The following is a 20282-nucleotide window of genomic DNA, read 5'->3' as shown; positions in this document are numbered from 1 at the left end:
GGTAAGACCCAAGGAGAGGTTGGAGTCCTCTGAGGTATCAAAACCAACTGAAAAATGTAACAATGGCTCCTTTCAAAGTCAGAGCGCTTCATGTGAGAGAGAAGTTCAGCAAGTCCAAGGACTGGGCTGTGTGAATAGCTCAAAACCAGCCAAAGTTATTGTATTTATCATTGCTAAAGTTAAAATAGTTGTAAACATGAAAAGTCAATAAAACACAATCTACCTGACCTAACTTTTATGGTATACAGCAAGTGTTGCATTATTGGTTTTATTTTCCCAGGGTTACAAATACCTGTCACTCAATTTCAGGATACAGACGATGTGAATGAATGTTTAGGTAAAGTAGGATTAAAGAAAGTCTTTGTGTAGTTTGTGGTTGTTACAAAAGAAGTATTCAGAAACTTAAATAAACCCATATCATCTGAAATGGTTTTTTTTTTAATATTATGTATTTATCAGTTTAAAAGGAATGCTAAATTACGTGCCATGATCCCTTTACCTTCAAAGTATTTAAAAAGAAAGTACTTTCAAATACTTTTTTTCTTTATTAGAAATGTCATACACAAATCAAACACAAACAGCATTCATTTCTTTTCTGCTTTGACCTTGGGGCTGAAAAAGGACGACATTGGCTTCATGCCTGTCTTGTCCACCTTAGCTAGACTTTTCTGAGCTGCCGTCATCTTCTTGGGCGGCTGAAATGCAAAAAAGAAAAATCAATATAACACAACGCCCTTGTGTGGAAACCGCAGGAAATTAATTACATAACATCAACTTCAATTAAATCTACAAGGTAAGGGCCACAGCCTTGTGAATACACGATGTACACCAGGCTTGAAGAAAGCGATCGCCAAACAAAAACTGCACGAACAATCAGCTTATTAAAAAAAAAAAAGAAAGACATAGAAAAAGCTAAAATAACAGCAAGCTTTGGTCATTATCATGTAATTACAACGAAGATAAAACCACCAGACGCTCCAGATGCTTTAGTCTATTCCAGCAGACATACACTCACTTTGCGCGCAAAGTCTGCACTGTTGAATTTGGTGTAGTCTTCTCCAGCCTCCACCGGCTTGTCTGAAAGTTTCCGCTTCTGCCAAACGAGGAAGACAGGCTTTTCATGACTAAAACCACCAAGCTACTTTTCCACAGAACCACCACTACAAGCTCTAATGTCCTCACACTATTACCAAAGTTAACCCCACACAAGCGCAGGCAGAGGATTTCTCCTGTGAAACATGCAGCATTTTACAGTAAGGTGGATGAGTGCATGAAGAGTGCACGGCATCTACAACGGCAAGCAGAACCGAAAACATGCCACACCACATATATTTGCACCTAAGAGGGAAGAGCGCATACCTTAGAAGGAGGCTCGGTCTCCTTTGGGCTTGTGAGCTCTGGTAACCTATGAAGCACAATAAGAGGTATGCTTGATCTGCAGTGGCGTTAATACCATTACTCATTAAGATGTTCATCATGATTCATTCATCAACTTACCCCAAGAGTGTGAGGAGGGCTTTGCTCAGGTCTTCACTGATATACTCTGATATCAGGCCGTGGGAATACCGTAGGAAGTCCTCTGTATCGTTAAATAAGAGACACAAATAACCAAAATCGCCCTGTTTGATTATTTCTGTATTTCTTTATGACCGAGAGATTTAAAAATTTAAGGTCATGGAATTGTTTAAGTGATCTGTGAATCAACATAATCTATAAACAAAAACTTTGCAGCACTACTGCCATCTGCTGGTCAACAGTCTTCCTAGAAAGAAACTATTTAGGCCCAAATATGTCTTCTCAGGTTAAGAATGAGGCAGAAAATTCAGATAGTTGAGAAATGGGAATCATCTTAAAAACGTTAAGTGGTCTTAAGTTACCCTCTTGGTTTTCTGTCTCTGACTTTACTCTGACATATGTTGAGGATTTCACTCCTTCTCCCACAGAGATATTTCTTTTCTTTAGGGCAATAACCATCCTCTCCACCTATTAAAAATATATACAAAAAGAAAATGTGCAGCATGTGCAAAAGATAAGCATGCATTGTCAGTGTTGTATTGCACGGAGCAAAAATAGATTTTCAATAAATACCTTTTTCTTTAACCAGTTCATGGTTTTCTCTTGACTGTATCGATGATACATCTGGCTTCCCGCCTCTGGAACACAACATTTGAACAAAGCATCTAGCTTGACCTTGTAACTTCATGAATCCCAGTATTTTTAAAAGTAAAATTCACCTTTTTCCTCAGCGATGTGGTGCAAGGAGGCCAGGGTACGAGCGCAGCTAAGCAGCCTCGAGCAAGCTGGGAATTCCTCATCTTTAACAACTTGATCCACACGCTGGAACTTTCCCTGAGCAACACATTAAGGGATGAAACAGTCAGGTCCATACGTTTTTTGACAATGACATCATTTTTGTAATTTTGCCTCTGTACACAAAAACTTATAATGTATTCAATATAGTTAAATCCATGTAGGTTTTTCTGAACTTCCTCTACTGTTCTGTGCATTATGAAATAATATCTAATGTCTCTGTAATGCTTTGCTGAAATTGAAAAATATTTCACTTAATTTCATGTCAGCCTCTCTTTGATTAAGAACCTTTTTCTTTCCTTTTTCAGATTTAAAAACAAATGAGCAGCACATCAGTCTGCAGCTGGAATCAAACACTTTGCTCTGAATGAGTTACAGAGGCAGCAAAGACAGCAGTACACCAGAAAGAGAACAGAAACAAGATGTGTGAGCTGTCAGAGTACAGCAGCCTGCTTCTTACCTCTTTGCCAGATTTGATCAAATATGGCAAAATAAGAAAGAGAGGATCCAAAGGTGTTACAAAGATCAGTCTCCCATCTGATTAAAAAAAGAGAGAAAGACAACTGGTAAAGCAAAGACACGTGATTAGCATCTGATTAAACTTTGCTATAAGACAGCAAATGAAATAACTGCTAAACATCAGCTGAAAATTCATCAGTTTTTCTTCTTAATCAATAAATTGTTGATTAAATAAAAAGAAAACTGTTACAAATACAGTTAAACTGCATCGCAGTGTGCGAACCTGTGAATCACAGACCTAAGTTGTCAGGTTGTCATATACGCTTGGTGTATGATGTCATGTTATAGGTAAGCTGTATGTTGAATCCATTTGTCAGTATTTATGTCCAATGTAAAAGGAGCTTCTGAATAGATCATTTGGCTTCTTTGGACTTCAACCAAGCTGGAATAAGCCCTGATTGCAAAACTCTTCCCATCAGACAAATATAGCTGATGCAGATTCAAGATAAAATGAACCGACATCATAGCTGTGTGTGTAATTATGATCAGACTGATTCAGTTTACTCTGGAATGAGACCCACCTCTCTGCACAGCCTGGCCAACAAACCAAGAGTGGAAATCATCCTCAAATGCTTTGACCTCATACAGCATCACATCCCCACAACCCAACATGTACAGAGATGCTGCATCTGCAAGATTTTAAAAAGAGAGAAAAAAAAGGAGGAAATGTGTTATTTCAGTTCTGCTACTGCAGTTTACAAAACACAGAATTAGCCCGCTTTAACACCTGATGGGAAACGTGACATAAAATATAGTTTTGAGGTGCTGTTTTAAATGTGAGTATGGAAGCCCGTTTCCGCCACAAAAAAAAAACAAAGTATCCATAACTCGAAATTTTGACTTATTTTCTCGAAATTTCAACTTATTAACTCGAAATTTTGAGAAAAGTAACTCAAAATTTCAAGTTAGCTCTGCCAATCAGTAATCTACGTGGTATGCGCACTCAAAACCAGATCGCAACAAATTGGCGCTTTCGAGAGTACGTTTGCTGATAGTAACGCCATGTGATTCAGCTAATAACACTAGGATTTCATCATTTGTGAAGCCACACTGAAAATAATCAGCAATTTGTGCATTCATGACTGGCTGTAATACTGGTAGCTTAGCTGTAGCATTTGTAGCTGAGGGCTTCAGCTTCCGGGTAACAAGGAAATGACGTCATTCACATAGATTAAATTTCGAGTTATTAACTCAAAATTTTGAGAAAAATAAGTCAACATTTCAAGCTACTTTTCTCGAAATTTCAAGTTCATAAGTCAAAATTTCAAGTTAATGAGTTGAAATTTCGAGAAAATAACTCGAAATTTCAAGAAAGACTTTTTTTTTTTGTGGCGGAAACGGGCTTCCATATGTGAGACACAGTTTTACACCCCAAATCTCCACTCCACTGATTAGCCCTTAATAACACAAAGGAAAGTGGGAAACATCTCAAGGATTAGAAAAGGTTTAGATCACCAAAAATTGAAAAAATATGTTAATTGTACAGAAAGCAGTTTTTCTACACCACTGTTTTTAATTCTTAAAAAAGTTAATACAATCAATCCCTACACGTACACCACCTAACTTCCAACCCTTCTGCCTGCTGAAGGGACAGTAACTATACCATCTTGTCCACTATTAGGACTGCTGGAATACATTATTGCTACCAGAATCCTGCTTGGTCTGGAGTTCAGCCTATAGCTAGCTAATGACCCAAAAGATTAGAAGACAGAACGATGAGTTTCAAAGCAGAAAAACTGGCCCAGATTCAAGATTTCAGCCTGACTGACCTGCTTTGGGTTCATCTGGACAAAAGCAACACAAATTAGCAAGTGCAACACACCTGCAGAAGCACTGAAACAAAAATTCAAACATTATTGTGTGTTTGCTTGGAGAATTAGAGAAAATTTTGTAATTCAATTTTCTATCATTCTTTTTATAAGATATATACTTGTTTTTAATTTCACAGTATATTGAGACATTACACTACATGCTAATCAAGATCAAGTGGCTTTATTGTCATTCAAACCATGTGTAGTGGTACAGTACACAGTGAAACGAGACTTCGTTCCTCCAAGAACATGGTGCTACATAGAGCTGGGCGATATAAGATTTTTTTCATATCACGATATGTTTTTTTCATGTCAGGCGATAACGATATATATCACGATATAAGCCAAATAACTATATTTGTAAGATTTAAATGTGCCGTTGCTCACAAGTAAAATGTGAAATAATCAGCAGCTTGTTTTGATTTAAATATTTATTTCCCATAATAAGTTCAACAGGACAGATGTACTTCAGGAACATGAGACTTCAGTTTCAGATAAATAAAGGCAAATATTGCAAACTACACAAAAGGCAGCCGCTAAAGCGTTTAAGTTTCAAAATAGAACAAACAAAACAGACTACTAAATTGTCAATTCCACTTAGAAACAAAATGTTAATTCTAAAAATAAATCTTAGTTTGTTTTACAGAAGAACAGACAAAATTGACTAACTTTTGTCAATATCAAATAAACTGAGAACTAAAAGGAAATTCTCAATCTCTCCTTGTTGTATAGCTTAGCTTTTCAAACAGTTTTAAAATAAAGATGCTAACAGAACATTCTTTAAATACTAGGTGCACATCCAAGGTGCAACTACATATATATATAAAACTTTAGTCTGACAAAAGCCTACAGGTTGCGGGACAGGAAGACAAGTCTATCCACTGCTTCAGGCTTTAAAGCGGCCCTGTAGCAAGTCACAATATTACCCCCTGTACTAAATACCCTCTCAGAGGGGCTGCTGGTTGCGGGGATGCACAGGTAGCGCTTTGCCAGGCAGCTAACTCTTGGGAAAAGACGCGCTACTCTGTTTTTTGTCAGACTTCAAATAGCCGAAATACCTCCACACTACAGAACTTCTCTGGCCCTTCCTTTCGACAATCTCTCCGGCATTGGAACCGTCATCTGTGTTGTCTTCGGTAACCTGGTCACCCAAGTTCTCGGTTGATTTTTCTGTAGTCGGCACACTCATTTCCTCCATTACCCAGGCCGGCACGGCGGCTGGCTGCTTCCCAAACAAATACACATGTGCGGCTTGGCACTTGTGCTGTACGTAACAAGTCACGTGATGTGACGCTGCGGCTGTGATTGGTTCGGCTCTGCGCTACTTAATTTGGATTGGCTGTTCTTTTTTTTCTTTTTTTTTTTAAGAGAGGAAGAGAGAGAGAGAGATGAGGTCTATCGCAATAGTTTCATTTTTCTATCGAGAAAAAGTTATTTCGCAATACATATCGTTATCGTTCTATCGCCCAGCTCTAGTGCTACATATGACATATAACAGACAATCAACACAGGACTACATAAAGTGCAATGTGCAAAGATTGCAACAATTGCAAACAAAACAAAGACAGTGCAACACCAGAGAGAACAGAATGACACAGACACAACAAGTGCAACAGAAATGTGCAAAAGACTAAGTATTGTGCAAAAATTAACTTGGTGTATGAAGGGGTGTGTGTGTGTGTGTGTGTGTGTGTGTGTGTCAGTCCAGTCACTGAGTGGAAGGGTTGAAACATTTGACAGCATATAGATGGTTTCTCTACCACAAACATGTCTTTAAATCTTGACTTCTACTATAATCTGACTTACTGATTATATATTCAAGTTAAGTCTTACTATTACTTTCATTTTAGAGCCTCAGCAATTGATTATCAATTAAAAATCAATGAACTGCAACAGAATTAAAAAAAAATAAATAAATCACACATTAGAAAACAAAAAGGCATAATCCATAAGTCAAAACCAACAAGTAACACAACAAGTGTGTAAATATAGACATTACCATGCTAAGTGTTCTGGGTTGGCACAGGTTATGATTTAGTGACATCTTGTTGAATTTTAAAGGAATATTTAAATCAAAAGAAGCAAACAGTGGTCAGATTTTTTTTTTTTTACAAAGCTGCTCAGAGCTGATGTTAACGTTTTCTCCTTTGTTAGTTTAACTGCTCTCAAATCTCTTGCAGCAGCAACGTGTTGATCTCAGAAGTCGGGAAAGAGCATGCAGTGAGGCTGGACGTTATGGTTACACACTATGTTCTGTGATGGTAACACACAGTGAGAACAGAAAGAGTTTAAACTACACCAAACATAACAGGATGTCAATCCAGAGCCACCTACACAAAACTTTAATCTACTGATGTACGTTCTGTGATTAGCATTACATTAGAAACACAGGCTGTAAAGCCCATAATCTGCTGTTATCAATACGTTACAGCCTTCTTCTTCTTAGCATTTGTGCAATATCTTGAAAATTTAAAACATCCTGTCTCAGAGTGATGCTGAAAGATTTGTTTATGCATTTACTGGTTCTAGCCTGAACTCCTGTAATTCATTATCAGGTTGTTCTCAAACCTCCCTGAAAACCCTTCATTTGATCCAAAACAAGAGTATTGACAGGGACTAGAAAGAGAGACTTTTATCTCCCCCACATTCCCTTCTCTTCTTTGGCTCCTTGTTTAATTTAGAATCAAACTTTAAATCTTTTTCCTCTCATACAGGGTCTTAAATAATCAAGCCCCATCTTATCCTAAAGACCTCATAGTACTATATCAACCCAACAGAGTCATCACTTTCAGACTGATGATTTACTTGTGGTTCCTAGGGTATTTAAAAGTAGAATGGGAAGCAGAGCCTTCAGGTTTCTGGTCCCTCTTCTGTGGAACTAGCTTCCAGCTTGGATTTAGGAGACAGACACCCTCTCTACTTGTAAGATTAGGTTCAAAACTTGATAAAGCATACAGTCCAGGATGCCTAGACTAATGGGGGCTTCCCATGATGGATGGATGGATCTCAGCTACATAGTTTCTCAGTGTGCCAGTTTCTCTTATTTCCATTACATTTTATATGATAAAAGTTTAATTTCATCTAAAACTTTACTCACTCGATGATACTGACATGAACACCAAGTTTCATTGCTAGACCAAAGTATATAAAGAAACAATCAGACCTGTTGATGGATTCCTTAGTCTCACAAAAACTGGATCACCGTCGTGCTTGTGTGTGTCGATAGCAGAGTCTGCAGACATCAAAACAGATACCACACATGATAAATCACCACTATTTCTCCTTCTTATTCTTCTCATAATAAATATGCCAAGCTTTAATTTATTATTTTAGCATGTAGTTTAAGACCGGAGCATGGCAGCTGCCATAAAAGCTCACAACACCACCAGCAGTTACATCAGTTATTACACCTATCAACGCATAATAACTGCTTGCAAACTACGCAGTAAGCTAGCTTAGTTAGCTCATACTACGCTCTCTAACCCACCTGGAGCGATGACAACCCAGCTGTCATTATCTACGTTTGACGTTCGCTTCTTTTTAGTAGCCATGTTGTATAGTGTGTTAAGCGCGTAAGTTAACTTTTTTTTTTACTTAAAAACAGTGCTGGCCTACGCAAGAGCGTGCTTACTTTCTGAGTGAAAGCTCAGAAAAGGCGCCTCTCTGCGTTCACTTCCGGTTTGTGTCACACGGGACAAAACATTGCATTGTTTATCCGCAGTGGGCTTATTTTCTGTCCCTTTTTGGGGGAAAGTCTGGTCGTTAAAAAAATTAATGGCTGCCGTGGTGTCAAGAAAAGTTCAAAACAGTGAAACGTAGACTTTTAATTGAACCTTTTACACACCTGCTTTTGTAGTAGTGGTACGTTCCGCGGTGACGTCAACCAGCATGTAAATTCGCGGTAGAGCCGCTAGAGGTCGCCCAACAACTTTTATTAGAATTCCTGTAATAAGATGATATTTGTCTTCCACAGTTTACCTACCAGTTACTTACCTGACGGGCTGTTTCTGAAATTCTCCAGTTTTGAGCCTCTGCTCTCAGGTGCAAGATGTTTGGTGGCCAGTCTGTCCTTTGGCACACTGGCACGTAACAGATTGGGCGATCCATCTGTCCTTCAATAAGAGGAAGGCATCTCTCACGCTCTCTCAGGATATGACAGTGTGTGTCCCAGTTGGTTTTCAGTGAGTCACTTGTTTTGTTTTGATTCTCTGTTTTTTTACACTGTTTGTGAGCATCCTCAGATGGAGATGTGTAGGATGCTAGTGTGTGTTTTCAACCCTCTTATTAGATAACAATAGCTGCGTCATCGATTTGTTTAACTGTTCAGGGGTCCCTGTGATATGTTTATGTAGGGTTTTTTTTTTTTAGCTGTTGATTTCCCTGTCTTCTAAAGACACCCACAGCACAGCCCATTAACAGGTTTTTAATTAGCTTGTTTTGGTAATGAGGAAGGGAGGGATTTGTGTGCTGGGTGACTGAGCTTTTAAAACATCACCGCTCGGCGTCCCTGTGGGAGCAGCATGATGTAGGGGAAAACTTGAGTCTCCACATGGTAACCTATGGGTTTATGTTTTTCCCTGCTTATGCATTTTCGTGCCACCTCTTTGGGCATTCTCTGCTCTTTTGTGTCGTTTTCCTTTTTTGGTCCATTTAAAAATAATGTTGCCTCACGGGCCCATTTGCCCAGATTTGAGCAACACATGCTCTAAAACCCAGTCTCAGCTCCTCCTTGAAATCAGTGAGATTTATGTTGCTGTAGTCTGTGGCAAAGAGAGCGTGGGTGAGATATTGTCTGTGAATTACTTGTTTTATGGGCCCCGGGAGTATCATACACAACAGTCTGTGCAGCTAAACAGAATATTCCATGAAAGCTTTCTTTCATTTTGGGCTGCTTGAGGGAATGTCTGTGTTTCTGACAGCCAGGCAGAACAACAGCGGCCTTTCTGATACTCTGGACCATAGACGACCCCAGAGAGCCGAGTCCTCTGTCACCAGCATGCAGACGAGAACAAAGCGGGGTCTAAATTTAGGCCTCTATATGGCTTTAGACCCAAATTACGAGACCCCACTATCCTCTCCCAAACCCAGCTCCGCAATCCTTATCAATCATGCATCCAACAAAGGGAATTTCAACACACCAAAAGCCGTGTCTGTTCTTTATGTCTCCCCACCTCAAGCGCTACTTCCTCCTCCTCTGTGTAATTCACTTTCAAGCTTGCTATGTCTTCAAAATAATATGATTCCAATAAACTTCGCAGTAGAGGTAGGAGTTTATTGGAGCTAGCAGGCTGTAGATAGTTGGTCACACACTGCTGAGCACATTGAACAGCCTGTGGTCCTAGCTATCGCCGTGGCCTCATTTGGTGGTCCAATGCAGGGCGGCTGGTTACAGCTTACATCGACTCAGCCTCCAGCTTTCATCTCAGCGCCATGTCACCATGTGCTGCACATCACAGAGAGCTTTTTATTCTTTTTTCTTTTTTGGTTTTTTACTCTTTTCATCATCTGTCTGAAGCAGTTATAGAGAGAAAAGAGCCCATTTTAAGAATGTACATATTCACTACAGTGCATTTTTGTCTGTCATGGCTGCCAAGTGAGGTAAGTTATAAATAGCAAGAGAGCGTCACTTAGGGTGTCACTTTTTCTGTACGTAGGCTGTGCCGTTATTTCATGCAGCTGTAACCACTTTGAATCCCCCACCCCCCCATCCTGCCGATCAACACTCAATTTTCAGCTCAGAGATGTAATGTGCACATTGACACACTCTTAACAGACATGCCATGCACACACATGGAAACAGATGTGGGGAGAATTCCCTCTGCAGCACAAGCCTTTGAGTCATCATCTGGGATTCCCTTCCTCTCACTTCCAAATATGGGTGGGATTGTGAGAGAGCGCGAGGAAGAATGTGGAAGGCAGTGGAACCCCCTCGTGATGTCAGAGCTGTGGAACAGTGAGCCTCACGCTGCCTGGAAATTCACCGGAAGGAATGTCGGGAATGTAAGAATCACCGAAATGCTATTCTCTGCTACATCTTAGTAAAACCTGACTTGTAGTAGACATGTCTCGTTTTTACTCCCACACAAACACACACACACTCACATAATGTTGTTGGCCAGTCCGCTCTCTGGAGAGACGTTCTTTCCCGTAAAGTCTTATTCCTCTTCCCCCTACTTGTTTCACAAGATGTGACTCCTTATTCCCAGCATCATTTGCTCTGTGTGAGGCCTCTGGATGAAAGTGGGTTTTTCCTTCTCCCTGTGTGAGAACAAAGTGATGGCTTGAACACTGACTGCTGAGTGCTGTGTGATCTGGAAAGACACTCACATAATAATCACATCCCATGTCATTCATTTGGCATGCAGCTTTTGAACATTTGGTTGTCTCTGAAACTGACAAAAACTGGGGGGGAAAAGGCACCAAATTAGAATGAATCAAAGATTGTTTTCATGATTTAAATAAAGAAATTAGGCACCTGGATAAATTACACTCCTACATCTACTGCACCTTCAAATCTGTGAAATTCAGATTTTCAGAAATTCAGATTAAGTGCAGGAACATCCATTGAGAGTGACAAGTGGACCAGTTCTTATTAAAACGTCTGACATTCTGACAAGAACAAATGAGCAGTGTTTTTTTTTTTTTTAAGTGATAACAGCACAATCAGCCAAGGAGTAGCTTTTTTGATGCAGAAAAGATGTCTTCAAGAAGCCCAACATTTCACCAAGGGATCTGCAACTGAGTAAAGTCAAAGTAAACGAGTCTAAAGTCAGCAAGAGTCTGCATCAATTTGACCTGCATGGAAGGAGTGCCGGAACAGGAACAGACCAGGCCCTTTGGAAAAGCGTGGTCTGGATGGACAAATCAAAGATAGAGCTATCTGGCTAGAGTAACAGTAGACATGTGTGGGACAGCTATTCGTGCATGGTGGTAATGTTATGGTTTGGGGTTGCTTCACTGCCTCAGGGACTGGGCATCTTGCCTCACGTTCCTTCTCTGGTTGCTGCAATATTTTACACCTACGCTGTAATTTCTTAAGTTGATGGAGAGCTAAATTAGGTAGTAAGACTTGATGCGACATGATTTTGCTCAGATGGGTTATAGGCAGACTCCAGCGAGACTAAAGTCTGACTTAGCGAGAAAAGAATTTACCGAAGAAATTAAAACAACTATAATAATAATAATAATAGCAATAGTTTTTGAAATGATATGGCAATGATTTAAAATGGGCTTATACATAACCCCCCCCCACCCTCACACCACCATCCCCAAACATCTTGAAACTGCAGGAATTTAACATGGACTAGTGACCAAATACTAAATCAAGCAGATGTCAGAGAGCGGTGGGCACAACGCCAACAGAAAAAGTCTTTTCTGTGAAAGAGGAGGGGATGCTAACGTGTAAGAGGTTACTTTTTACTTACTTTTTCTACAGAATAATGTTACAGCTGTGGAATTTGTGTAATAAATTGTTATAAAAAGCTTATTTTTCATTGTGGTGTTTATTGTATCAGTGAGGATCAAATATTTGAGAGTGTGTTTGGCTAAATAAACTCACTGTCTTCTTCATTAGGTATACCTGTTCAATTGCTTGTTAAATATCTAACAAGCCAATCACGTTTAAGCATGTAGACATGTCCAGGACGACCTGTTGAAGTTAAAACTGAGCATCAAGATGAGGAAGAAAGGTGATTGAAGTGACGTTAGAATGGCTTTTGGTGCCAGATGGGTTCTTCTTAGTCTTTCAGAAATAGATGATCTACTGGGATTTTCCAACACAACTATCTCTAGGGTTTAAGGAGAATGGTTTGAAAAGGCAAAAATAGCAGCAGTTCTCTCTGAGAAAATGTATTATTGATTCCAGAGGTCAGAATTGCTTCAACCTCATAGGAAGGCAACAGTAAGTCAAATGATCAAACCTTGAAGTAGTATGGCTAGACCAGCAGAAGAACCATATTGAGTTTCACTCCTATCAGCTAAGATCAGGAAACTGAGGCTGTAATTCGCACGGGCTCTGCTTAATTTCTTAATTTGGCACAGACAGTATAAAAGCATGGGTCCATCCAGCCTTGTATCAACAGTCCAAGCTGCTGGTGGTGTTATCGTGCAGGGATATCTTCTTGGCACACTTTGTGAGCCTCAATACTAACTGAGCATCATTTAAACACAAAGTTCTACCTGGATATTATTGCTGACGTTGTCCATCCCTCTGTGACCACAGCGTGCCCGTCATCTGATGGCTGTTTTCAGGAAGATGAGGCTCCATGTCACAAAGATCAAATCATCTCAAACTGGTTTCTTGAACATGACAATGAGTTTCCTGTACTCAAATGGCCTCCACATTCAGTTCAAAGAGCACCTCTGGGATGTAGTGGAACAGGACATTTACATCATGGATGTGCCGCTGATAAATCTGCACCAACTGTGGGATGCTATCATGTCAATATGAACTAAAATCTCAGGAATGTTTCCAACATCTTATTCAATCCATGCCATAAAGAATTAAGGTAGTTCTGAAGACCAATCACAGTATCCAGAGTGAGTATTTCAACAAAAATCACACTTTGATTGCAATCTGCTGAATCAGGCCTCATCACAAACAATTCAAACAATGTAAACCAGGGCCATTAAAGTCTCTGGCCCTTAGGCATTTGAGAAAAGTTAGTCATTAGCCCACCAAGTTGAATTTTTTTGAATCACTAGCTCTTTTCAACCAAAAAGTTCCAGGAAACATTGAATCACAAGAGCTAGTTTTACGAACTGAGGTGGGAGCAGTAAAGATTGTGCAATAAAATCAGGCGGTCATGAAAAATGAACTAGATAAGTGATTACTCTATTTACTTTTGCGTAGCGCTGATGCTTGAGAATCAAATGTGTGAATGAATGTAGCACTGTGAAGCCCCGGTTTGAGGAGTGTTTTCTGTTTGTGTCTCATGCACTCCACCGAGGACAAGGAATCGCACGATACACGTTCCTGCCAATGGTTTCACACTAGTCTGCTGATTGCGGGTGATGACAATACGCCAAGAAAAGTAGGACTGAGCCAGTAAATTGCAGGGAAGAAGACGACTGCAAGCTGGCAAATGCGGACATAGGCATGATCATTTAAAGCACAGTAAATGTATACATTGGGTTTTTGGATTGCTGGTTATCCAGATTAAGTGACTTTCATCAAGAAATATTTACTTGATAATTTGGATAGTAGATGATTTGATACTGAAAAGAAGTACATGAAACACTGATCTGTGGGGTTTGATAATAATTTGAGCTATCTCCCTTTTCCCGTCTGTCCCAGAGACTGATCCTTGCCTGTCTACTCGCTCCCTTTCTTTACCTCTTTACTCCGTCCCGCCTAGTAGACGTCCCACAATACACCATCCCCAACCCTAATTATTGTTTACCAAGATCAATCTCTTTCTCCCTATCCCTCCCTCATCTCCCTCTCGCTCTTTCTCTCTCTCAGCGTACAAGGGACCAGAGATGATGTGGTAATTACATCTGCCGACTGCTGGTCTGCCGCAGACGGCTCCGCAAGTCTCTGTGCTCAGAGAAAAAATTAGAGACTGCTCAGCACAAGTCCAGGGCTGTAATTAGAATAAGTACTCTACGAATGAAATGTGTTTATTTGTTTATTTATGAGACCCCAAAATTCCAGGGCCCCGCACTTCTGCTCTCGAAGGTTATGTCATGTCAGGCGCATGTGCACAGAACCCCTGTTGAGGAGTTGTGAGAAGAAAACTGTAATCGTAGTATATTTCCTGCAGCACCAGAGAATAGCACTCACTGTTTCAGCGTGTGTCGCGTTTTCATACTTTCATATGTTCTTTTGGGGTCTGAAAAAACGTGCTTTTAATTTTCTCAATGAAATCAAAATAAAACAAAAGAAAAGAAAAACTGCTGTGCTGTTTAGTTTATGTTTTTTTACTGCAAAGAGTAATGATTCTGAGCTTAATATTCACACTTAAATCTTAGCTAGCCCTTGAACCCAGAGGCTCTATGCAGTTCTGTGAAATACAAAGTACACCCCAAAGTCAGCTTTAGCAGAAATAACTTGAAGAAATGTTTTTTCATATGACTTTATTAGTCTCTCACAATGTTGTGGAAGAATTTCGGCCCACTCTTCTTACAACATTGTTACAACAACAATCATGGGATCATTGTCCTGTTGGATGATCCAGTTTCAGCCAATGTTTATCTGTCAGACAGATGGCCTCACATTTGACGCTAGAGTCCTGAATTTCATGGTTCGATCAATGACTGGAAGGTGCCTAGATCCTGTGGCCACAAACCAAGCAAAATAATCATCACCTGTCCAGTACCATGCTTGACAGTTGGTACAAGGTGTTTGTGTTGATATGCTGTGTTTGGTTTGTCTGGCACCAAACATCTTCACTTTGATTTTATGTGTGAAAAAAGACATTGTTCCAGACATTTTATGGATTGCTCAGCTGGAACTGAGCAAACCTAAGGCATGCTGCAATGTTCTTTTTAGCAAGAAGAGGCTTTCCCTTCCAACCACTTTGAAACTATTAGAACAACAACGGGGATTGGGGGGGGTGGGGGCACTTTCATTTTTTTAAATGGCTGATGAGCTGCACAGGGTAGAATGACATGTGAACATTTTTTAGACTCTCTTCAGAAACTTAACAGATGCTATTTCCCCTGATGACCGGTCCACCAGCAGTAGTTCAGGACTCTCTTTGACAAAGCAAAGGTCCAATGTTTTTAATTCTTCCATCTTAGCAGTTCTTATTCCATTATACTTTGAAGGGATCCAGTTTCAGGCACAGTCTCTGGGCAAAGGGACCCGGAGCTGCCGAGGGGCGCTTTCTCCACTCCCAGATTTATGAACTGCCCAATGAGGCGGTTGAAAACTCAGGCCATTAAAAGATTATCTGGATTTTTCACAGGCATACTGGGATAATTTGAGAGCAAAGTCATTGTGTTCATTCCATATAAATCTGCAAAGTGAAAGATGTCAGAGCCGTGTAGTACGCTATGTGTCTGTGTGCATAGTCAACGAACGCTTTACTGAACGTAGCCATGGGTTTTTTTAATGTCCCTTTAAATATGTGAAATCAGTATACATGTATGAGGCGTGAACATATTTAGGGTGGTTTTACTTTACTTTACTTTACTTTACTTTACTTTACTTTACTTTGCTCAAACAGGGCACGTGAAGGTCTCGTAGCAGGCAGAGAGACTTCGCAGCAGTGACAGGTACTTGATGGCTGAAAGCCCGACCCTTTAACTTACCTCAGAAGACAGATTGACCCTGCTGCTTCATAAAATAACTAGCCAGTCTTTTAGTGAAATTGTTCTCATGATGGATCTATGCTTTTATGTCAGAACTGCCATTTTCCACAAAACTAAAACAAGTCGTCATGATTTCATGTTCTCTAAAAGGACTTTACATTAAAGCGGAGCAAGATTTTTGAAACCCACACCATCAATAAACACATTGGCATCAGTTTGAAGTAATGCATGAAATTGTCTATTTCAGCAAATATTTATATTGGGACCGGCATGGACAGACAGTTTGTGTGTGTCATCATTTATGACCAGAAAGACCAAAACATTACTCATGTGACGCACGAATTCTGGCAAATTTCCACGCTATAGGTAATGACTGCTTTATTAGCCAATATCGTTAACTTAGAGCGTGAACAAGAAAATGTAATTCCACCATTAAGCTTCTGTCACAGGACAACAATGGCTTAACCAGATGCTTTCACCTCAATAGTAAAAATGGCCATTATTCTCCAGACTGGACTCAGTCGCACAGTCTGCATTTTGTCCTTGGCTTTTCAGGAGTAGGGGTCTGGGCATGAACTAGCCAAATGTAATGTAATCGAAAAAGGCAAGACCGTGAATGTGGTGGCGTGATGTCATCACTCTGAGACACTTGTGTGATATCATAATTATGAGGTAATGGCGGGAGGGTGTAGGTGTAGGTTTATGACTTTGGCACACGCTCAGTTTACCGTCAGCCGACTGCAACAGGGCACTAATGAGAATGGATGGTCTGCCTCGAGCTATCCGTGTGTGTGTGTGTGTGTGTGTGTGTGTGTGTGTGTGTGTGTGTGTGTGTGTGTGTGTGAGGAGTTCATGCTATGATAAATTGATGTGTTGAAGAAAAGGGGGATGCAAATGACCTAGAAGAACAATACATACAAGAGAAAGACACACCGGGAAGCCCTGTGTGTGAGTTTTTATGTCTTCGAGGTTTAGACGACTCTGATTCATCTTCCGTTGACACATTTTGTTTAAGAGAACACAAAACTATTCACCAGATGAGTATCACTGTGAACTAAGTCAGTTTGAAATGAGCAACGGCTGAGTCCGTTTCCAAATTTAAGCTTTATGGCCTGAACAATCACCGCAGCCTCTTACACACTGCCACAACAGTCTCGTAAAGTTAATGGTTAAGCGTTAGTGTATTTGCTGTTCTGACTTCTGGTAGTTAGTTGGTAAAATCAAAGGATCTCCTAGTTTTGAAATCTTTGCATTCTCAATTTGAGAATGAGGTATATGAATTAAATGTAGATGTGAAGGGTTTGGCTATAAGCACGGTCAGCATTTTGTTCACCATATATGGTTGCACTCGATCTGTGGGGAAACTTCCTGTTTCATGCGTGAAATGTGTCTCTCTCTATATTCAGTACATGCAACATCTAATGCATGTACGTCTATCATGCTAGAGGGTTCATTCCTATATCTTTCTCCTCTTAAAGACGTTGCTGATCTAAGAGTAGAAGGTTAATGGTCAGAAAATCGGGGTGGCATGAATAAAACTGATCTAACTCTTCTGTTTACTTTACAGTGGAAAACATTGTGTCAATCAAATCACATATTAAAAAGTATACATGTTTTTTTTGTTTTTTTTTAGTGTGTAGAAATGCACAAGTTAAAGAAGTTAAAATGAACACTGGACCGAAAAATTAGACCACTAAATAAAGACAAAAGCCTGACCGGCTATCTGCACATTTTCCCCCTTTAGTTTCCCTTCTTCTTCTTCTTCTTCTTCTGCTGCACATATAGTATGTAGATTACAAACTATTTCAGTTCTAAAAAAAATTAAAGTAAAGATTGTAACACTTCTAATAAACCCATAGTCTGGCTGGTGTCAGAAAGCACATGTGGAGAAAACCCCCACTGTCATACAGTAACTGCGCACAAGCAGCAGGCTGCATAAAGCACAAAAATACACATCATAAATTCTCATATTGACACAACATTTATGTCGAAATCAAAACTGAGTAAATATTAATTCCAGATCTCGATCCAGAATTTTTCCAAGTGTTGGTCAATTAAAGGAAAATGATGGAAATGTCTGTGATGGCAAATTAAATAAAAACCTTGATAGCACCTTTTAAAACTTTAAGTTCTGACTACCTAATTGACATGGCTCAATCTGCAGAAGTGACCCGCTGTTTCATTGTCAATTACAGAGAGTTAGACGAGAAAGTGTGACCTCACCCAGGCAATCACATGTGCCAAAGTCACCCTGCAGAAATGACATCATGGATAATGATGTCATCCCAGGATTCCAGACCCTCTCCCATTCCTGCTTAAATGCTTTTAGGCTTGGCTACACACATGCAGCACACACACACACTCACATATACACACGCACACAATGAAGCGCGTGCTTGTTCACATGCTCTTGCTCACACACACACATACACACACACAAAAACTGGCATGTGCACACATAAAACCATTCGAGGAGCCTCACCCAAGACTGAGTCGTGATACAAACAAGACAAACACACAACAGATGCGATAAGGATGTCATTTGGCCGCAGAACTAATAAAACAAGTCTCCAGGACTAAAAATGCCTAATAATAAGCTTGCAAGCGTTCAGGTTTCTGACAAAAGCCAGGCCAGAGAATCTCATATTCATTTGTGCCACAAAAAAAAAAAACCCAACAAACAAAAAACTTTAAAACCCACTTTAAAATAACTCTAAATACAATTGCAGGCCATTGTGTTAATCTTTTGTGGCTTATGTATATCTCTTTCTCGGTAAGTACAAAAAAAGACTTGTTGTAATTAACCGGAAAAGCAAGATGTTTCCTTTCAGCGTCAAGAGCACGAGCCATGTGCGTTCAGGAAGATGCTTTCATCAGAGCCTGGTGTCTTCACTTAGCAGGATGCGTGGATGTGGCTGTGGGATCTGAATAATAAAATTACTACATTTTCTGGACCTGTGTTGAACTTCTACACTCACAAGAGAACAATTTGTTGATACAGTTATGCTTCTGTGCATTTGTTTGTGTAAACTGAGCTAAATAAGTAAATAAGACCACGGTGGGGCATGTCAGTCAAACTAACTTGGTTCTGGCTTCCACTTTCTCTCTTTTTCCCTCTCAAACCTCCACACATGCTCCCCAATGGGCTCTGCGCCCAGTGCCTGACCTTAGTAAATACGTGGCTAATTTGAAGCATGTGGCGGCAAATTGGAAACACTGAGCTTTTAAAACTGTGGACTTTTCTTTTGCACATGCTAATTTCTCCCAGGAGATCCCATCAGATGAAATGACCCAAAACATGTCAATGATAGGGTGACATTAAGGCCCAGAGGGTGAAGGCTGGTGGGTGGGGGTTTTGAAGGGTGGACAAAGAGTGGCTGAGGACTGTGTTAAAGAGGGTGTGTTTAAAAGGGGAAAATTGACTCAAGTTATCCCGTCATCCAACCTCTTTTATTGTCTCCCTCTTTATCTGTCACTTATTTTAATGCACACACACACATAGTCACAAGCAATCGTACTCAACCTCCCACGCACAGGTGGAAATTCTCAGTGCTCCACCTCCTGTTCAAGGGAGAGCTGCATGAGCCATATAGGACAACAGGTGCATTCAAGGCAGGAGTGCACATGAGCATGTGCATGTGTGTCTGCATGGACGTGTGCGTGCCTGTGCACGTGTTCACACTACAACTCTTTATTTTGAGAAGTGCAGCGAAACAGAGAGAGTGTGAGCTTTTGGCTCGGACACACATCTCACTCTGGGTGGACTCCGTGCCCAGCCTCCTCAACACTGAAAAAAATGTCCGCCCTGTTTAGTCTTCTTCTCACAATCCTTTCTCACCAATAAATGAATTCCCTAATGATTCGTAAAATGTGCACACACAAAAATGGGTGTGGGGGGCAGAAGTGTCAGTATTTACCAAAACAGGTCAGCACATTGTTTGCTTGTTTTTCAAGACAGGAAGTAAAGGTTTCAATGATGTTGGCATGGTACGCTCTTTTGCACATTAATGAGCTTTCATATAATATAAATGACAGAATCACAAAACAGCATTGCTTGTTGGCACTGCATTTGCAGGGCATTATGTGCTACCAATTTTTGCATACTTCACATGCTTCATTGTTTGTTGCATGAGAGACTGTAGAAGTGTGCAAAATGAGTAATAAAAAGTAGATAAACAATAAATAAATAAATAAAAAAAATTAAAAACACACAAGATTTTATTATTAAATATTTTAAAGTTGCTCTGATAATTAGACCACAGTAATGCTAGCATCTCTGATGATTTAATTATGAGTTATTATTAATCACTGGCTCTCTTTCAAAATGCCTTTTGTGCCCAGTTGTCTCCTTGTCCCCAACCAGGCCGCCCCTCCCTGAGCCTCCCT

The 20282-nt window shown here is 40.1% G+C and overlaps 1 protein-coding gene across 3 annotated transcripts; it reads right to left on the bottom strand.

The window, feature by feature from the left end:
• Positions 1-513: 513 nt before the first annotated feature.
• rnaseh2b (ribonuclease H2, subunit B) lies at positions 514-8394 on the bottom strand. 3 transcript variants are annotated; one of them, XM_003451561.5, is made up of 11 exons: positions 8128-8372; positions 7804-7872; positions 3351-3458; positions 2771-2847; positions 2235-2349; positions 2089-2153; positions 1878-1983; positions 1498-1579; positions 1360-1405; positions 1016-1093; positions 514-695 (listed from the first exon to the last, which is right to left on the bottom strand). In XM_003451561.5, exons 1-11 carry the CDS (start codon positions 8189-8191, stop codon positions 585-587), a joined length of 921 nt encoding a protein of 306 aa, XP_003451609.1. In that variant the 5' UTR covers positions 8192-8372; the 3' UTR covers positions 514-584. The 3 variants fall into 3 exon arrangements, with proteins under 3 accessions (XP_003451609.1, XP_013130777.1, XP_025759651.1); XM_013275323.3 differs by lacking the exon at positions 1016-1093 and having other exon boundaries at positions 8128-8394; XM_025903866.1 differs by lacking the exons at positions 7804-7872; positions 8128-8372 and adding an exon at positions 4599-4951.
• Positions 8395-20282: the final 11888 nt, after the last annotated feature.

Source organism: Oreochromis niloticus, linkage group LG16 (genome assembly GCF_001858045.2).
Source record: "Oreochromis niloticus isolate F11D_XX linkage group LG16, O_niloticus_UMD_NMBU, whole genome shotgun sequence".
Lineage (NCBI taxonomy): Eukaryota > Metazoa > Chordata > Actinopteri > Cichliformes > Cichlidae > Oreochromis > Oreochromis niloticus.
The sequence above is the reverse complement of the archived record's forward strand: the minus strand, read 5'-3'. Positions and strand labels throughout refer to the sequence as shown.

What these genes read in the sequence shown, in the direction of transcription:
- rnaseh2b (XM_003451561.5), bottom strand. Translation starts at nt 8,191, where the DNA reads ATGGCTACTAAAAAGAAGCGAACGTCAAACGTAGATAATGACAGCTGG. An exon ending in TGGCCAGGCTGTGCAGAGAG is followed by an intron (nt 2,848 to 3,350) that starts GTGGGTCTCATT and finishes TTTTTTAATCAG; the next exon opens with ATGGGAGACTGATCTTTGTA. An exon ending in GCCCTCCTCACACTCTTGGG is followed by an intron (nt 1,406 to 1,497) that starts GTAAGTTGATGA and finishes TGTGCTTCATAG; the next exon opens with GTTACCAGAGCTCACAAGCC.